Source organism: Drosophila teissieri, chromosome X, assembly GCF_016746235.2.
Source record: "Drosophila teissieri strain GT53w chromosome X, Prin_Dtei_1.1, whole genome shotgun sequence".
Lineage (NCBI taxonomy): Eukaryota > Metazoa > Arthropoda > Insecta > Diptera > Drosophilidae > Drosophila > Drosophila teissieri.
In genome coordinates, this window is record NC_053034.1 from 13,510,997 (window position 1) to 13,531,169 (window position 20,173).

The 20,173-nt window shown below is 46.2% G+C and overlaps 6 protein-coding genes across 9 annotated transcripts in view; 4 read left to right on the top strand and 2 right to left on the bottom strand.

The window, feature by feature from the left end:
- The window catches only part of LOC122625132 (flotillin-2), a 90,721-nt gene that overhangs the window by 68,808 nt on the left and 1,740 nt on the right, over positions 1 to 20,173 (bottom strand). The gene's annotated exons all lie outside the window — the stretch shown is intronic.
- On the bottom strand, positions 1,918 to 2,713 carry LOC122625134. The gene has a single exon (XM_043805053.1). The coding sequence runs from the start codon at positions 2,631 to 2,633 to the stop codon at positions 2,037 to 2,039; it is 597 nt and encodes a 198-aa protein (XP_043660988.1). The 5' UTR covers positions 2,634 to 2,713; the 3' UTR covers positions 1,918 to 2,036.
- Positions 5,421 to 7,524, top strand: LOC122625126 (glucose dehydrogenase [FAD, quinone]). Its single transcript, XM_043805041.1, has one exon. It carries the CDS (start codon positions 5,514 to 5,516, stop codon positions 7,389 to 7,391), a length of 1,878 nt encoding a protein of 625 aa, XP_043660976.1. The 5' UTR covers positions 5,421 to 5,513; the 3' UTR covers positions 7,392 to 7,524.
- Positions 7,685 to 10,869, top strand: LOC122625128 (glucose dehydrogenase [FAD, quinone]). The gene has a single exon (XM_043805043.1). The coding sequence runs from the start codon at positions 8,756 to 8,758 to the stop codon at positions 10,625 to 10,627; it is 1,872 nt and encodes a 623-aa protein (XP_043660978.1). The 5' UTR covers positions 7,685 to 8,755; the 3' UTR covers positions 10,628 to 10,869.
- On the top strand, positions 13,003 to 15,162 carry LOC122625131 (glucose dehydrogenase [FAD, quinone]). Its single transcript, XM_043805045.1, has 2 exons — positions 13,003 to 13,158; positions 13,216 to 15,162. The coding sequence occupies exons 1-2, from the start codon at positions 13,011 to 13,013 to the stop codon at positions 14,928 to 14,930; spliced, it is 1,863 nt and encodes a 620-aa protein (XP_043660980.1). The 5' UTR covers positions 13,003 to 13,010; the 3' UTR covers positions 14,931 to 15,162.
- Positions 16,612 to 18,569, top strand: LOC122625130 (glucose dehydrogenase [FAD, quinone]). Its single transcript, XM_043805044.1, has 2 exons — positions 16,612 to 16,771; positions 16,840 to 18,569. Exons 1-2 carry the CDS (start codon positions 16,612 to 16,614, stop codon positions 18,567 to 18,569), a joined length of 1,890 nt encoding a protein of 629 aa, XP_043660979.1.

Sequence of the window (20,173 nt, forward strand, 5' to 3'; positions counted from 1 at the left end):
CAAACATAAGTTAATGAGTGAAGATCACTAACTATTTACTTGCAATATTATATGTAAATAAATTGTATAAAATCTAGCTCTTATCCTTTATTTAATCAATAAAGAATAAGTGTTTTGTATTGATTTGTTTGTGGATGCACATTACGTATACGCCATGTGGTTATAAACGGTATCCACCAGTCGCATACCTATCAGTTTACATATGCGGACTTGTTTAGTGAAATGAATTCAGCCACGCCCCCGAAAAATAGGTGTATAAAGCACAGAGAGAACGGCTTAAGCGGAATGGAGACCCAATGTCTACGTGACCAAGTGCAATTTCGCCACGAGATCAAATCGCCAGCTCTGCCCTAGACACATGTGTCCACACGCAAATCTCCCAGCGGCCAAACTCGGCCACAAACGCAATAAACGCAAGCAAATAGCAAATATGCAAAATTTGGCAAGAGAGTCTGCAAAAATTCACTAAACCCCAAACTGGGTCAATGCCCAGCGGAAGTATGTATGTATCTACATGGCAGCGGATCATCTGCAGCAGAAATGATAAAATTGATAAACTTCCGGATCGTTGTGTTACCGTTCCAGTTAGAGGTCAATCAACTTGTTGTGATCTCCGATCTCCGTTAGACAAGCGCCATCGTGTGCGAGCAGTTGACCCAGACCCAATGAACTTGATCTCTGCCTCGTTATAGTCGTAGTATTCACTTATTTGCATACTCCGCAGCAAGCCACTCACCTGTAAATAGAAAAAATACAAAAAAAGAGGAAAAATATTATAATTGGTTTCGATAAATCATGAAAAACTGAGAATTGTGCGAGATTACAGCATAAATATTCATGGTAACATGGCAGCATTCTTTGCGCAAGCGGAAGTGTCTCGTTTCTTTCGATTTTCTGTTAATTCTGTTAATTCTGTTAACTCACGACCCTGGTTCATGATTAGTGACCCATATAGACGATCGAGGAACCCGAGCAGCCAGTTCTTTAAGTTGTTACAAAGGTGCCAATCAAAGGTGAACAAATACTTCTTAGTCACTTTTTTTGGGGGGCAACCTTGGGGCTCGGAAATGCTGGGCAGACATATCGGGTTTTATGATTCAGTGGTAAGTTTATAATTTTTTTTATAAGAACTATTAAGCTCATGTTCTGCGTCGATTGAGTCAGTGATTTGCATAATGGAAGGTAGAAATCTGTGGATTTTTCCATTACCTAACAGAGTATTTAAAATTATTGCCTTACAGTCAAAGCTCCGCCCTTCTTAATTAGTTAACAAATTATTTTTTAGAATTTTCTTTTTAAGAATTGTAAGCTAGTACTCGTAAAATGATTGCCTTACAGTCCGCCCTTTTTAATTAGTAAACAAATTATTTTCTAGACTGATTTATGGCATTTATTTCGTTTGATTAACTTGATCCATGAACCCCAGGTTCCATCATCATCTTTGCGCTGATCTATCCAATCAACTTCCTGACTTCATCAGCTATTTCATTTTTGAACTGAGTGTACTCCATTGACCATTGATCACAACAATCGCACCGAATAGTGGACTTCAAATCAAATAATTGCACACTTTAATGTGCTTTAGTGCTTGGCAAACAATAATGTTATCTGGCCAAACTTGGTGTGTGTATCTATTTGGATTGTATCTGTATCTATATTTGTATCTATATTTGTGCGTTGGCGTATAGCAATTATGCACATTATGATCGTATCAAAATGTTATTCAACTTCTGTTCTGCTTTGTCATGTCAATCATCTGCAAATGAATCGATTGGTTTCGGCTCCAAAAATTCGGGGGAAGTCTCAATAATTGATTCATTTACTCAGCTAGACTTCCTACAATGAAATGCGTCGATTTCCTTTGTGTAATCGAATTATGGAAATCACTCAATAAACTGCAATAATACTTCTATTTACGCAGGGGTTCCGGTTGTGCATAATGTATATTTGTTTTATTTATTGATTTGATTTTATACCTATTATATTGAACATATATTTTACAGACTATTGCGATGCGGGGTTTAATGGTAAAGATATCACATCGTTGTGGAACTCTCGCTGTTTTGCGGATTTGGCGGCAACTTCGCAAGCAAACTGGGCGCGGATGGATCCATAAGATGGACACTTTTTGGCTTGGAACCAGGACTTTGCCAGCAGTTCTTGTACCAGGCAGATTGCTGATGTCTCAGTCCAAGTCCAGTGGCCATCCTGGCCAAAGAGCGATACAAACTGCGGGAGAGGACATGTAGAAATCCACCAAATCTATGGGATGGAATCGATTCTGGGAGCACATAGTTGTTCAAAGGGATTGAGCTCGATGGGCTACAATTCGGCAGGTTTGCAATTGTGGCATCATCCCCTTCATCCCCATCATCATCACCAACTTCATCGGTATCCCCATCGTATCCATTTTCAGAAAGACCAGGAATGCGATACTGAACACTAAAGCAATTGGGCTTTGGAGCCGCAGTTTCAATTATGTTTCTATCGATTTGCAGCTTTTTCAAATATTTTGTGGAACAACTTGGCTCGCTGTCGGAACTCGTCGAACTTGAAAATATTCTAGATGGCGGTGCACCTTTAGGATGGATTGTAATCCTAGGTTCACGTTCCTTTACAGCTGGTCTGTGCATTGCCCAGAGTTTTAGATGTAGTATGCCCAAAGTTTTTGCTTCACCCTTTTCTATTTGGAAATTTTGACAGTTCTGGCTTGACCTACTCGATTTAAAAACATAAATATAACAGAAAAGCAATTGTTGAGCAAACTTCAAAGCAGTTGCAAAACATTTCTATTACATTATGTAATATTATGTCATTGCTGCCTGTAATGACCTCTCGTAAAATAACAGATAATAAAGCTACTGCATTTGGCATGTCGAATTAGGAAACCCCCAGTTTGTACTAAAAATGCACTTTAAAATGCTTCAATTCAGTTTAGGAAGTATAAAATAAAGCCAAGAAATGATTTTCCCGTAATATGTATAATAAGAATTTCGTTTTCTATAAGAAAAATGTATTACCAAGTAGATGAGAACATTGAATACATATTCTACCTTCATTCATTCATAAAACAAAGCGCCTCTTAATTCTTGCAAATAAACTGGTTTTTGGCTTTAATCAGGAATGGGATATTTTAACTGCTTTCGATCGCCAAATGTTACCACATCTAAAGCACTGTCTATGCAAATTTTTCGAAGTGAACGAGTTGCTTCGTCATGATGATCGAAGTCAACGCAATTAATCGCCACCAACAAAACAGAAGAATGAAAAAAACAAAACCATAAGTCGCGTTTTACGGCTAAGTTGAGAACATTTTATGGCCAGCACATTTTCTCAAATTCCGCCAGTCATTCGGCAGAATGTCAAACCATCAGCAGTATCAACAGAGGAAATTCGCTTCACATTCGCAATAACAAGCGAAAAACATCCTTCTGCGAAGTGAATTAAATGCATTGAAATCCTGAATGCCATGGGCTAGCTGGTGTGAGTGTCAAAGAGCCAGTAAAGCGACATGGTCGAGGCCCCAAATTTGAAAATTGTCAGTCGGTGCAAAGAGCAGCTTGGCCAAAATCGGCAGTTGCCAACTATGAAAACTCGGTCAAAGACAACGAGTTTGCTTAAATTCTTGACTCTATGCGCACAAAAGCAGTCATTTTGCTGCTGTTTCTTAGCCAGCAATCGATAGTTAGACTCAAAGCATGAATTGCCGTTAGCTGGCTGCACTGGGCGAAAAACAGCAGCTAGTTGTTAAATGGGTAATTTAATGACATGAGTAATTACTAGCTGCAGTTATACAAAGACAAAAAGTTCCTAAAGCAACTCAAACACATTTTATTTGTTTAAACTGGAAAAAGTACTTTTGTTGCTCAGAAAATCAATCTGTATCTTTGGCTGTAAAACAAGTTTACTAACTTGAATACCGAGTTTAAAATGCATTTTTGCGGAGTTCACAGGAATTGTTTGCACTGCACATAATCGAATGGCAGCTCAACGAACTTGAAGCTCGCGAATCGCAGACGAATTGCGAAATTGGAAGCCGCAATGGCTTTTGCAGCCTTGACTCCAAAGTGTCCAGTGTATCGCTTCATTTGGGCTTGAATGTCAACGGAGATTGGTTCTGGGCTGCCCTTCAGATGGTTTCTCGAGGGTTCTTAGCTCATTTGTATGCCAGTCATGTGCTCTCTCAATGATGATGATGATGATGATGTTGATTATGAGTAGTAACTCCTTCTGGCAACGGAATCTCTGGGCGATGTCCTTCGACTAAGCATATACCACATCAGAACGTCGCCATTGTGGGGCGGAGAATACATCAAAAAACCATTAAGCAGCATTTTAATTTATTTTTATTTTTATTTTCCTTTTTTTTTATACATTTTTACTCTTTTTAGTATGTCATACGGTTGCGGTCGACTGGCCAAGTTTACGTTGGCAAGTAACCATGATTCCAAGCTTGGTGGCTACGGGTATCTTGGAATTTTTCACAAACTGCCAAACTGGCAAACAATCGACTCTCTTGGGCTCTCCCATTCTAAGCTCACGAATATTCACATGCAAGCGGAAATAATTATAAAAATTACTTACTAAACACAAAGCTTTGCTTCAAAGAAACAAAACAACGAAAAACAATCAGCCCCGTGAATAAAAACAAACATTACATGCCACTAAAACCATTCACCATTTACTAGGAGGTGAGTATAATTAGAAGCGACTACTGATCGTTTGGAAACAAATCAATAAATGAACTATTAACTATTAACTATAAATTGCCAGCTGCGATAAACATTTTCGCAATACATTTACGAGCTGAGAAACTGAGTTTATAATGTTAGGTTTGCTTTGTAAATGAAATCTTCTTGGTATATTTACGTTTCCCACTTTTGTCATGGTGTATTTCATGCTTCTTTTTATATAACTTAAATACTCTCTCTCATTACACTTGGCAACCGACATATTTTGTACAATTATCCATCTTTTTATTTAATATTACTGCTTTACCGAATAGAACTTAATTCCAAGCAATTAAAGTTCTAGAAATTGTGTTGTTCCCCATTGGGTATCGTCACCTCCAAGTTCTAATTTCGTTGTTATTTTCCCTTAGCCACAATCCATCGATATGATTATTAGATCAGACCCCGTTATTAGGCGATTTCTGTATTCAGCACACAGTTGAGAACATACAATACCCCGTGAATCGTTGATTTGTGCATTCGCACTGCATTTTGGTTGGAATGTTTACGATCTTTGAACGATCGATCAATTGCACACACTACTTAGTACACTCTCAGTTTTCACTGTTGTGGAAAAATATAAAAATAAGAATCAAACTGGACTGATGACTGATGATAGTTGGGCCCAAGAGTCGTAATTGTCAACAGTGCAGGGCCCCCATTGAGTTTTCCAGTTGCAGTTACCCGCAGCCTCTAGATTTTTTAGTTCTGCTCTTAGAACTCAGCGTTCCAGTCGATCGCGGCAGTCGAGTGAGTCCGGCTGCAAGGTGATGAAGCAGCTCCATGATGCAGACTCTGCCACGGAATCATTGGAACATTGCGTCCCTTCTTGTCTTCTGGCTATTGGAGTACTCCATGGTGATCAGCCAGATCGACAGTGGCAATGCGCTGAACGACATGCTCGAGATCTATCGTCGCGGCCAGGCGCAATTGGATCTGGAGAATCTGGACGAGGGCCAGCACATATGGGCGAAATATGATTTTATTGTAGTTGGAGCCGGCACCGCTGGCTGTGCCCTGGCCGCACGTCTCTCCGAGAATCCGCGTTGGCGTGTGCTGCTCCTGGAGGCCGGTGGGCCCGAGAACTACGCCATGGACATACCCATTGTGGCGCATCTGCTGCAGCTGGGCGAGATCAACTGGAAGTACAGGACGGAGCCATCCACTAGCTATTGCCTGGCCATGAACGACAATCGCTGCAATTGGCCCAGGGGCAAGGTGATGGGCGGCAGTTCGGTGCTCAACTACATGATGTACACGCGCGGCAATCGCAGGGATTACGATCGCTGGGAGGCACTGGGCAATCCGGGCTGGAGCTTCAAGGATGTGCTGCCGTACTTTAAGAAGTACGAGGGCAGCAGTGTGCCCGATGCGGAGGAGGATTATGTGGGTCGCAATGGCCCGGTGAAGGTGAGCTACTCGGAGACGAGGACTCGCATTGCCGAGGCCTTTGTGCGCGCCTCCCGGGATGCGGGATTGCCGCAAGGCGACTACAATGGGGAGCAGCAGATACGCGTGTCCTATCTGCAGGCGAATATCTACAACGAGACCCGTTGGAGCTCCAATCGGGCCTATCTGTATCCCATCAAGGGAAAGCGCAAGAATCTGCATATCAAAAAGAACGCCTTGGTCACCAGGATCTTGATTGATCCGCTGAAGAAGACGGCGTTCGGTGTCATGGTCAAAATCGATGGCAAAGTGCAGAAGATTGTGGCCCGCAAGGAGGTCATCCTGTCGGCGGGCGCCATCAATACACCGCAACTGCTGATGCTCTCGGGCGTGGGACCCGCCAAGCATCTGCGGGAGATGGGCATAAAGCCGCTGGCGGATCTGGCCGTGGGCTACAACCTGCAGGATCACATTGCGCCGGCCATTAGCATCCTGTGCAACGAGAGCTCGCTGCAGATTAGCGAGATGTTCGGCTCGGAGGCCATGGCTGAGTTCCTGAAGGGACGCGGCGTGCTACGCATACCGGGTGGCGTGGAGGCCATCTCATTCTACGCCCTGGACGATGCACGCAATCCCGATGGTTGGGCCGACATGGAGCTCTTCATGGTGGGCGGTGGTTTGCAAACGAATTTGGCACTACGTCTCGCGTTGGGCATCCAATCGAGTGTCTATGAGAGCATGTTTGGCGAACTGGAACGCCAGAGTGCCAACGGCTTCATGATATTCCCCATGATACTGCGCGCCAAGAGCCGGGGGCGCATCAAGCTGAAGAGTCGCAATCCCGAGGAGCATCCACTCATCTATGCCAACTACTTTGCGCATCCCTATGACCTGAACATCACAGTGCGGGGCATCGAACAGGCGGTGAGTCTACTGCAAATGCCCGCCTTCAAGGCGATCGGTGCGCGTTTGTTCGAGAAGAGGATACCCAACTGTGCCAAGTACAAGTGGAAGAGCAGCGCCTACTGGGCCTGCTATGCGCGCCACTTCACCTTCACCATCTACCACTACTCGGGCACCGCCAAGATGGGTCCTCGCTCGGATCCCTCGGCGGTGGTGGATGCCCGCCTGCGGGTCCATGGCATCGATAGGCTGCGGGTGGTGGATGCCAGCATTATGCCCTACCTGGTCTCCGGCCATCCCAATGGACCGGTCTATCTAATAGCTGAAAAGGCGGCCGACATGATCAAGGAGGATCATAACTTTGTATAAGTCAAAAACCAACTATCAGTAACACTTATCAATCAATAATATTATTTGCTGAGTGATTTCTAGTAAATTAAACACTATACAATACAGTACAAATGCTTCAAGTGGAATGTGTTGTAATGTGTTGAATGTGTTGTAGAGTGAAAAAGGTTGCGAATTCTTTAAGTGGCATGCGTTGTAATATCAATGGATGATAAATATAGATTGCAAAAGGTTGATAGAGAAATGAGAACTTTGATATCAGTTTATCACCATTAAAAAGAAATTACAACAATAATAATACTGATTCATGATTCCTGTCATGAAATTTTGTTTTGTTTCCAAATTATAAATTAAAGCTAAAACGCTATTAGCATAGAGAAAAGCTATTAACAAATGCAGATCATACGATTGCAGTACGTTTCAATTACAGCAAATCAATTGGAAATTGTTAGTTGCTTGTCATCAATTTTATATGACGATGTAGTAACGAATGATTCAACAATTCCCTGCATTAAAATTAAAATTGTACAGGTGTAATATTTAAAGCGAATTGCTAGTAGAATAACAACTCGTTGGCATAAATAGTAGTTATTATTAATAAGCCCGATGACATGAATTAACCGATAGACATCTAGAACCACAGAATTCTAAACATATTATGCAGATTATTATTATGTACGATCTGGTTTGACATTTAACCAGATACAACGGCGACAGGTTCTTCGACGAACCCCGCCCGAATTCTTTTACTGAATGACGATGACACTATGCTAATTGCAGGCCAAAACCCAAATCGAGGAGGATCTTAAGCACCGGTTTTCCATGGGCCATGGGAGGCCCTTTAATGTTTCGACACCGGCTTCCGCATCTTGTTCGCAGTTGCTAACGATCGTCAATCGGCGCAAGCGCAACTCAATGTCAGATACAGATACATTTTCAGATTCAGATTCAGTTCGTCAGATCGTCGGAGCTTTCAGTTTTCAGCCAGCTCTTCGTCTTTGTCTGCGTGGATGTAGATTCGTTGTGAACGTGTCCATAGTCAAGTCTTCCGAAAGATTTGAAGATTCTTGGTGAGCCGAAGAAACCAAAAAAAAAACCGAAAACTGAAAACCGAGTGCCGAGAGATTCGCAAAGCGATCGTTTCTCTTCGGCGATCGGCGCCGAATTTAATATTAAATTGAACTTGGCCACAGCATTTGTCAGCATTTCTAGTTACGTATCCGATTGGGCAACACGCTCGCGATCGCGTCGATCACACAGCACTCAGAACGCGTTCGTCCATCATATCCCAAAAATATACAAATAATTTATTATATTTTTTTGACTGTGCAATTGGTGTGAAAAGTGCAGAAGAATTCGTGGCAAGTAACTAAAAAGGCCCCCCAATGGCAACAAGCAAATCGCTGATATTCGTGGGCCTGTGCCTGTGTGCCTATGTGGCCACCTGGAGTCGCATCTCTGCGCAGACCAACAATAATGTCCTCTTCGAGACGATCAACTTCCTGCGACGCGGCCAGGCGGACGTGGAGCTGGAGAACTACGACAACAATGTGATCCTCGACAGCGAGTACGATTTTATAGTAGTAGGAGCTGGCACAGCTGGTTGTGCCCTGGCCGCCCGACTCTCGGAGAATCCCAAGTGGCGAGTGCTGCTGCTGGAGGCCGGTGGGCCCGAGCGACTCGTCATGGACGTGCCCATTGTGGCGCATTTCCTGCAGCTGGGCGAGATGAACTGGAAGTACCGGACACAGCCCTCGGACCACGCCTGCCTGGCCATGAACAACAATCGCTGCAATTGGCCCAGGGGCAAGGTGATGGGCGGCAGTTCGGTGCTCAACTACATGATGTACACGCGCGGCAATCGCCGGGATTACGATCGCTGGGAGGCACTGGGCAATCCGGGCTGGAGCTTCAAGGATGTGCTGCCGTACTTTAAGAAGTACGAGGGCAGCAGTGTGCCGGATGCGGAGGAGGATTATGTGGGTCGCAATGGCCCGGTGAAGGTCAGCTATGTGAACTGGCGTTCGAGGATCGCCGAAGCCTTCGTCGATGCTGCCCAGCAGGATGGGCTGAAGTACAGGGACTACAATGGACGCATTCAGAATGGTGTGGCCTTCCTGCACACCACAACGCGCAATTCCACCAGATGGAGCTCCAATCGTGCCTATCTGTATCCGCTGAAGGGCAAGCGGCGCAATCTGCATGTGCGAAAGAATGCGCTGGTGACCAAGGTGCTGATCGATCCGCAAACCAAGACGGCCTATGGCATTATGGTGCAGACCGAGGGACGCATGCAGAAGATCCTGGCCAGACGCGAGGTGATTGTCTCCGCCGGCGCCATCAACACGCCGCAACTGCTGATGCTCTCCGGCGTGGGACCAGCGAAACATCTTCGCGATGTGGGCATCAAGCCAGTGGCGGATCTGGCCGTGGGTTACAATCTGCAGGATCACACGGCACCGGCGGTGACGTTCACCACCAATGCCACCTCCTTGAAGTTCGAGGACTTCTCCGATCCCACGCTCATTAACCGATTCAACCGGATGGAGGGACCATATGGTTCGCCCGGTGGCTGTGAGGCGATTGCCTTCTGGGATCTGGATCACGAACGCGACGAGGATGGCTGGCCCGATATTGAGCTCTTCCTGGTGGGCGGTTCCATGTCCTCCAATCCGGCCATCTCGCGTGCCTTCGGCTTGAAGAAGGTCATCTACGATACACTATTTGCGGAGATCGAGGACAAATCGTTGAACGCCTTCATGATCTTCCCCATGATACTGCGCCCCAAGAGTCGCGGTCGCATCATGCTGAAGAGCAGCGATCCCTTCAAGTATCCCCTCATCCATGCCAATTACTTTGCCCATCCCTACGATGTGGACATCTCGGTGCGGGGCCTGCTGAAGGCCATTAGTTTGATGGACCAGCGTGGCATGCAGGCGATCAATGCGCAGTTGTGGGAGAAGAAGATCCCCACGTGCAAGCAGCATCCCTACAAGAGCTGGGCCTACTGGGCCTGCTATGTGCGGCACTTCACCTTCACCATTTACCACTATTCCGGCACCGCCAAGATGGGTCCCAAATCCGATCGCGCCGCCGTGGTGGACCATCGACTGCGGGTGCACGGCATCAAGAATCTGCGAGTCGCCGATGCCAGCATCATGCCCGAGATCATGTCCGGCCATCCCAATGGACCCGTCTTCATGATCGCCGAGAAGGCAGCCGATATGATCAAGCAGGATCATGGCTTCATCCAGTGAAGCCAGTGAAGCCCACCTTAGGCCAAAGTTGATTCCACAATCAGGTGTTAGACCCATTTACACTGGCCTACCAAATCATCAGATCATCTCGTTAAATCACTAAACCTTAAATGCAGTGGCCAGTGTAAAAGGGGGCTTAAGTTATAGTTTTTTAGGTCTTTGAAAACTTGTTTGTTATTATCTGTAGTAATTGTTTCTTGCCTGAACTGATTCTAGCCTAAGATTTAGCTATATAAGCAACATAAGCATAAATAAATGAACATAAGTTTTGTATGTACTATAAACAAAAATTGGTTTTCTATATTCTATAATTCTATAAATTAGAAATTTATATATACAGCTGTTGCCTCTCTGATTTTAATTGGATTTTTACTAAATTTCAAACTTCTTAAATTCCTAAAAAAAAAAACAATAGTTATAGGCCTGCCAAAATTTGACTTTGACATTGAATTTTATTGGACTTCTGTCTTCGGCATTGTCTCATTTATTTCAATAGAGATTTTCAGCGCCGGCACTTTTAATGCTAATCAATTTGTGGCTTCATAATCAAAATCTGTGAAATCCGTGAAGTTGTTCGCTTGTTTGACGATTTTTTGTTTTGATTTATTACACGCCTTTGTTTCTGCGCGTCTCTCAATCATTTTATAGTTTTATTGTTGCGGAAATGATCATTTTTTTGCCTTACTCTCGTTTTTTTTTTTACGAACAAGCCGTTGTGAGTTTTGTTAGGTGTTTTGTTTAAGCAATATTTGATGCTAGGTCTTTGGATTGATCTTGGTATAATTTGCAGCGATTTGACCTTAGAATTATTTATGTATGTGGAGTGTGTATAAATCAGTCGAAAATTGAGAATAATTGCCTTAGCATAAGTATTATATCTTTCAACATCCCAAGGGTAGACTACATTAAAATTCTATTCAAATCGAAGTGAAAAGCTTTGAGCTCAGCTTAAAGCTCTTGAATTTTATATATTTTAGATGGATTTTCAAAGCCAGCTTGTGATTCCAAGTCTAACAAAGCATATTTGTAACTACGTGGATAGGAAAACTCAGGCAGTGAAAACTCATGGCAGCATTTCGCTTTCCTTTCACACAGAAAGTCACTAAAGTTACGCCAGACTTTTCATTAACACAAATTGAAATATTCATGAATCGAGGGGGCGGTTTGAATCGCAGAAAAAAAAAGGCAAACACAAAGGAGACAAATTTTGAATGCAATTGCCATGACCAAAACATGGCCCTTCCCTCAAATTTCAGTTCCATGTCCTCCCAGTGAAATCCCAGTCCTGTTTGGTTTCATGTTCCCCTTTTACTTTTTGGTTGCTGCGATTTTGTTAGGGCATCCAATGAAGGAGGAACTGCATCCACATACTGGGGTTGATCCCAACTGCACTGAGCCACCCCTTCATCCCCTTTATATTCATTTATTTCCCTCGCTTTGTTTTGTTTTTTTTTTTGGTTTTTTGGCTAGACCTAAAGTCGTTTAATCGGCTTTGGTTTTGTACTGTTTTTTGTTGTGTTTTTCTTGATTATAATACGCCATGGGGTGGCTGGGAATATATTAACCCTCGAGTGCCCGAGCCGCTGGAGCTTCAATCTTCACAGATTCCAGATTCAACTGACAGTCCAGCGGCATGCGAATAAAATAAGCCATAAAAACAGCCAGTACAAGATGCCCCTACAAATGCCATTGAACTGAGCTCAGATGCAGAGGAAATACAGAGAGAGAAGTTATGTATAACTTGTAAATTTTAATGTAAATAATACAATACATCAGCTTAAAGGAAAATGGATCAATAATTGCTTAAAAATATGTACCATAATATAAGTATCTATATATAAGTATTTAATCTCAACATAAATAATCCTATTTTTTTTTTGCCTGCATTAGAAAAGAGATAGCAAATGAAAGAGAGGCAGCAAGCAGAAAGCGCAAATTAGCAGGTGGCAATAAAAATAATAAAAATTCTGAGACAATCTCAGCCTCTCAGCCTGTTTCGACCCTACAAACCTGGCCATAAAGTCAACCAACTTATCTCAGCAGCGAAGAAAAAAAAGAAAAGAAAGAGATAGAAAGAGGATAGAGATCAATGAGGGAGAACCAAACCGGCAAGGTAATCCACAGTGGAGCAAGCAAGCTTCAATTAGAAATCAAATCAATTAATATGTTTGCAGAATATTCAGTAACTAACTAACTCTCCACTAACTAACTCTCATAAGAAAAATTAAATAAAAGTATGAGTTAAATACCACATAATCCATATATATATATATTTTTTTTTGGTTCCACTGTGCGTTGGCAGCGGTGCTGCCGCACAGAGGTAGAAGTCCAATTTCACCCGACGCTCGGTAGCCACAGAGTTCAGTTACCGGCCATCGCAACCATGGAGAAGCTGCTGCTGTCCCAGCTTCTGTGTCTGCTCCTCAGCCCACTGATCCCGCTGATCCACTCCCAAAGGAGCAACTCCCAACTGGACGAACTGCGGCGACTGGGCCTGGGAAATGTCGTCAATGTGCCTTTCTTCAGCGATGGTGAGCAATGGGTTTACATTTCCCACTCACATTCATATATTTCCAATCCTCTTTCAGTGCCCCAAAGAAACTATGACTTCATCGTGGTTGGCGGCGGAGCAGCTGGCTGCACGTTGGCCGCTCGCCTCTCGGAGAATCCCAACTGGAGTGTGTTCCTCATCGAGGCCGGCGGCGTGGAGAACATAGTGCACCAGGTGCCGCTGCTGGCGGCCCATCTGCAGTCGACCGCCTCCAATTGGGGCTACAACTCGACGCCACAGCGCCATGCCTGCCGTGGCATGCCCGACAACAGGTGCGCCCTGCCGCGGGGCAAGGTGCTGGGTGGCACCAGCTCCATCAACTATATGATCTACAACCGGGGCAATCGCAGGGACTTTGATGCCTGGGCGGCAGCTGGCAATCCCGGCTGGAGTTACGACGATGTGTTACCCTACTTTCTGCGGAGTGAGCATGCGCAGCTGCAGGGACTGGAGCAGTCGCCGTATCACAATCGCAGTGGTCCCCTGAGTGTGGAGGATGTGCGCTATCGCTCGCGACTGGCGCATGCCTACATTCGCGCTGCCCAGGAGGCGGGTCATCCGCGCACGGACTACAATGGGGAGTCGCAGCTGGGCGTGTCCTACGTGCAGGCCACCACACTGAAGGGCAGAAGGCACAGTGCCTTCCGTGCCTACATCGAGCCCATACGATCCAGGCGTCGCAATCTGCACATCCTCACACTGGCCAGAGTCACCCGTGTGCTCATAGATGCAGCCACCAAGTCCGCCTACGGCGTGGAGCTGACCCATCAGGGCAGAAGCTTCAAGGTGAAGGCCCGCAAGGAGGTTATCCTATCGGCGGGTGCCTTCAACTCGCCGCAGTTGCTGATGCTGTCGGGGATTGGGCCAGAGGATAACCTCAAGGCCATTGGCATACCGCTGATCAAGGCGCTGCCGGTGGGCAAGCGAATGTTCGATCACATGTGCCACTTTGGACCCACCTTTGTGACCAACACCACGGGCCAAACTCTGTTCGCCGCCCAACTGGGCGCACCGGTGGTCAAGGAGTTCCTACTGGGCCGGGCGGATACCATCCTGTCCAGCATCGGCGGCGTGGAGACGCTCACCTTCATCAAGGTGCCATCCGGCAAGAGTGCGGCCAGCCAGCCCGATGTGGAACTCATCCAGGTGGCCGGCAGCCTGGCCAGCGATGATGGCACCGCCCTGGCCAAGGGAGCCAACTTCAAGGACGAGATATACGAGAAGATGTACAAGGAGCTGACGCTGACGCAGCAGGATCACTTCAGCTTCCTCATCATGCACTTCAAGCCCGCCTCCGTGGGTCGCCTGTGGCTGCACAATCGCAATCCCCTCGAGTGGCCACGCATCGATCCCAAGTACTTCTCGGCCCCCGCGGATGTGGAGCACCTACTGGAGGGCATCAAGGAGGCCATCCGCATCTCCCAGATGCCGGCCATGCAGGCCGTGGGCACCAGACTGCTGGACAAGCCGGTGCCAGGTTGTGAGAGCCACGAGTTCGCCTCGGACGATTACTGGCGCTGCTCCATACGCACCCTGTCCTACACACTGCACCACCAGGTGGCCACCTGTCGCATGGGCGCCGAGAGTGACCCCACCACCGTGGTCAACCATCAGCTGAGGGTGCACGGCATGCGGAAACTCCGGGTGGTGGACACCGGCATCATCCCCTTCCCGCCCACCGCCCACACGAATGCAGCGGCCTTCATGATCGGGGAAAAGGCGGCGGATATGATACGATCCGACTGGAGTTGATTAGCGGCAGATGACGAGAGATCAGCATCAGAAACGGCGGCGATTTATGTAAAGGGGTTAATAAAATGCGAGAGGAAAGTTGGACAGAAAGCAAACGGGTCAAAACGACGCAAGTTGAAAGCATTTGACAATTCTTTAATATTCTAAATGATTTTTGACTACCATACATAAGTAATCTAAATTTCACTTGTAAAGGGCATCATATTATTTAAATCTTATTTCAAATTCACAACATTACTAACATTTATTTTTCGAAATAAACATCTACGGAAATCATTATAATTGACTTGTTAAGCCAATGGCCACACAAATTCGTTGTTAAACTTGTTACACCAATGGCCACACAAATTCGCTGAGTGTAGCGCCGAAACGGGGTCGCCAGCACGGTGCGGGTCACTCCAATTGGGACCACGTCATGACCTAGCTTAATAAGTTCCCACCGATTCGTTCCGGTCTCGCGCTGATCCGAATCCAAATCGGGCCAAACGAGGCAGCCCAAAACGGGTTTACGCACTCCAGCAAGTTCAATGCCTCGCCAGTCGGGCCGAAAAATAATAAAAAAAAAAGAATACTAATAGATTGTGTATGCCTCATCGATGATGTATGTATATATGATATTATTGTATCTTACATACATATAATATTAACTTGAAGTGCATTTGGGGGCCCAACGCTGGGAGAACACGCGTCAAAGTTAAATGAACCCGCAAATGGCAGACGCCACTTAAAAAGTGAGAATCTTGTCTTGCTCCCTTCACATTTGGCCAGAACCAGGAAATAAGTCTACCACTTGCTGGATACCCTATAGTTGCTAGCTTTCACATGCATATTTGTCGTTGGTTTTATGGAAATCCTGCCGAGAGTTCAATGAATTCATTGCGAAAGACTACGATTTGGTTTTAAGTGCATACTTTTTCCTTTCCTTTATAAGCCTTAACATAAGCCTATATTTATGTGAAATCCCAGCAATTTTTCTACGTGTACCTTTTTAGCACTCAAGAAGAACCAACTGATTTGAAACTGGATCAAGCCAAGTTTATCTTAATGACTTCAGCACCTCAACTATGTATGTTTTGATGCTTCCAGCTAAACTCTGCGATATTCACTATTTATTTTGCTTAACTGCTAATTGGTGCTAATTTTATTTGGGTTTGTTTTTATTTCTTTGGCCGGTTCTGGCCAACTTGGCTTTGTTTTTATTTGTTTACTATTTCTGTTCGCCTTGCCATTTGGTTTTTTGTGGCTTAGTTTAATGCTCAATTGGATTTCTATTTGTATTCTATTTCTAAGTTTATGCGATGTTTAGTCTTCATAGCTTGGCGAGGTTTTTCTTTACGATTTTCCGTGTTTAGTTTAGCTATTAAGCGCTACTTAAGTTCACTGGAGTTTGTAGTTCATTTTATAAAATGCATTTATTTTCAACATCGTTCCGAATCGTGTACACCCACTACAGAACCCCAAATATGGCACACGGGGTGGGTGGGGCCTCATTTGGCGACGTTGGCGCTGGATTAACAGCCACTGAGAGAGCCACCACCACAACAACAACAAAAGGTAACCCACCGACGTGCGATTATGGCACCTGAGTCACTCGCTGCCAGTGCAATCGCGTCCAGGAGCCATGGAGCTTAAAAGCAACTCCCTCCAGGCGACAGCAGCTCATTTGCCCACCATTAGCCCCATGCAGTCCACACAGTGCTCACAGCTCTCACAGCTCCTCCTGCTGCTGCAGTTGCTCATTCTCGCGGCCGTTTCTCGCGGGGATGTCAACCGACTGGTGCTGGACCAGCTCAACCAGGTGGGATTGGTCAATCTCATCGAGCAGGCCACGCGACCGAATGGTAACTAGAGTCTCAGCTCCTGGTTGTTACAATCCTATAACTCTTCAGTTTGCTTATCCCCTTGGTAGTGCCCAGAGATCTATCCACCTATGACTTCATTGTGATTGGAGCCGGAGCAGCTGGTTGCTCGTTGGCGGCCCGCCTCTCGGAGAATCCCCAGTGGTCGGTGGCGCTCATCGAAGCTGGTGGCGTGGAGAACATAGCGCATCAGACGCCAGTGGTGGCCGGCTATCTGCAGCAGACATCCTCGAACTGGGGCTACAGGTCGGTGCCACAGAAGCTATCCTGCCACGGCATGAACAACAATGAGTGCGCCCTGCCGCGGGGCAAGGTGCTGGGCGGCACCAGCTCCATCAACTATATGATCTACAATCGGGGCAATCGCCGGGACTTTGATGCCTGGGCGGCAGCTGGCAATCCCGGCTGGAGTTACGACGAGGTGTTACCCTATTTTCTGCGCTCTGAGAATGCCCAACTTCAAGGATTGGAGCAGTCGCCGTATCACAATCACAGTGGTCCGCTGAGCGTGGAATATGTGCGCTTTCGATCGCAGTTGGTGGACGCGTTCGTGGAGGCGTCGGTGGAGTCGGGACTGCCGCGCACGGACTACAATGGCGAGTCGCAGCTGGGGGTGTCCTATGTGCAGGCCACCACACTGAATGGACGCCGGCACTCGGCGTACTCGGCGTACATCAAACCAGTGCGGGATCTGCGCGCCAACCTGCAGATATTCACCTTTTCCCGCGTCACACGCATTCTGATCGATGAGGCAACGCAATCGGCCTACGGCGTGGAGTTTCACTACAAAAACAAGGCCTATACCTTCAAGGCCCGCAAGGAGGTCATCCTATCGGCGGGCACCTTCAACTCGCCGCAGTTGCTGATGCTGTCGGGGATTGGGCCAGAGGATAACCTCAGGGCCATTGGCATACCGCTGATCAAGGCGCTGCCGGTGGGCAAGCGCATGTTCGATCACATGTGCCACTTCGGACCCACCTTTGTGACCAACACCACGGGCCAAACGACCTTCACGTCGCGGGTCACGCCGGCTGAGGTGATATCCTACCTCCTGGCCGGAAACCCAGCCACGCGCCTAAGTTCCATTGGCGGCGTCGAAGCCCTGGCGTTCCTCAAGACGCAGCGATCGAGTTTGCCAAGGGATTGGCCGGATGTGGAGTTGATCATGGTCACTGGCAGCTTGGCCAGTGACGAAGGCACCGGCCTGAAGTTGGGTGCCAACTTCAAGGACGAAATATACGACAAGATGTACAGGGAACTGGCGCAGGCGCAGCAGGATCACTTCACCCTGCTGGTCATGCAGTTCCATCCGCAGTCGGTGGGTCGCCTCTGGCTGAAGGATCGCAATCCATTGGGCTGGCCCAAAATCGATCCCAAGTACTTTGTGGCCGAGGAGGACGTGGAGTACCTACTGGACGGCATCAAAGCCAGTCTGAGGATCATGGAAATGCCAGCGATGCAGAGGATTGGCGCCAGGCTGCTCAAGCGCACAGTGCCAGGATGCGAGGGTCACCAGTTCGCCTCGGATGACTACTGGCGCTGCTCCATACGCACGCTGTCCTACACACTGCACCACCAGGTGGCCACCTGTCGCATGGGCGCCGAGAGTGACCCCACCACCGTGGTCAACCATCAGCTGAAGGTGCACGGCATGCGGAAACTCCGGGTGGTGGACACCAGCATCATCCCATTCCCGCCCACCGCCCACACGAATGCAGCGGCCTTCATGATCGGGGAAAAGGCGGCGGATATGATACGATCCGACTGGGAGTCGATCTAATAAGATCTGGGATCTGGGAGTCAGCCATAGGAACTAAGGAAACGCCATAGAGAATCCATTGTCGGATTCTTACCTTAACATTTTTTTCTAATCATAATATATAATTTTGGTAACCATAGGGTTGAGGAATAATGATGAAATTAGACATGAATTAATAGAGAATATTCATCTCAAAAATATTCAATTCATTAAATTCAATATGCGTGTCCAAATCGATTATCCTTCGCGAGTATTGAGCATCCTGTGGGAGAGGAGCTGCCCCCATTAGGGGATTATCGATGCCCGGTTAAGTGTATTATTTCATTAATCATTTCATTTCGCAAAAAGGCAGCGAAAGTGCAGAGCAAACGCGTCTATTAGGCCGCAGTTGTTGTTTGACTTGGCGAGTTAATTAAATAGAATTACCTTAACGAGACGAGCGAGTTGCAATTGGGTTTCTTGGGTTTTTGGGGTTGCCAACTCGCAGGGGGTTGGGGGAGGTCGAGAGGGGTTGGGGGTGGGGGGGTGCCCCTGGGGGTTGGACAGAGTGCATTAACCCATGCCCGCACAACCGCACGGGGGTTGAAAAAGTTTGGCCAGGCTCAGAAGAATGGCAACATACAAAACGGGGCATATACAAAACACACAGCACGGGGTGGTTTCCCTCATTCGCTCGGGATGCTGGGGGTGGTGGGTGGTGTGCTGGGTGATGGGCAGTGGGTGCTGGGTGGGGGGTGGTTGCATACAAGTGGTTATCACTGTCCCGGGCTTGTTGTTCCCGTTGTTGTGTGCGCAAAATTCAATATGCATCGGGGAGTTTTCTGTGCCGCCGAAGGGAGCGTCTTTCTGGCCTCAGACGTTGCACCGGAAAAAACAATCTACCAAATGTGATCTTTATCTGAATGCATTTCATTTCAAGTAAGTAAGGCTATCAGAATGATAAGGATGATAAGTCATCAGGTTGATAAAGGAAAACAAAACCCAGTACTATTATATGATTAATACGATACTTTCCGATTTTTTATATTTGTTTACAAGTATGTAATTTAAGGCCCCAACTCAAAGTGCCCATTTGATATATTTTAATGTGTGTATATCCATTTAAATGCATTTACACGATAAGCAATAAAGCGAAATTCGGTGTAAAATATTATAAATGAAAGTACAAAATATAACACAAACATGCCTGGAACTTTATTGGACAGGTAATACGACTTTTGGCGAAAGGGAAAATGTCAAAAGGTAAAAAATAAAAATGTAAAAAATATATATGGATTGCAAATTGAGTTTTTGTAAGTTTGTATTTTAATAAAACAGTGAAACAGTTTAGATTTTAAAGCTGATTAAAGCTGCCTCAGCATAGAAGGTAGCACACTTTTGCACAGCTTTTCTCTCAGTGCTGTCATTATCCTGAGCGCAACGCTATCGCAGATCAAAGCGAAGTCGAACGTCACAAATGTAAATATAAATATAAATATGTATGTACATATGTATGTACATATGTATGTATGTATGTAGGCGAGCCTGGCTGAATTCGCAATGTCCTGTCAAAATGCGGTTTCCTAATTGCAGCATTTCAAATTCAGTCAACAGGCGTTTGGGCCAAACGGCGATGATGACGCCAA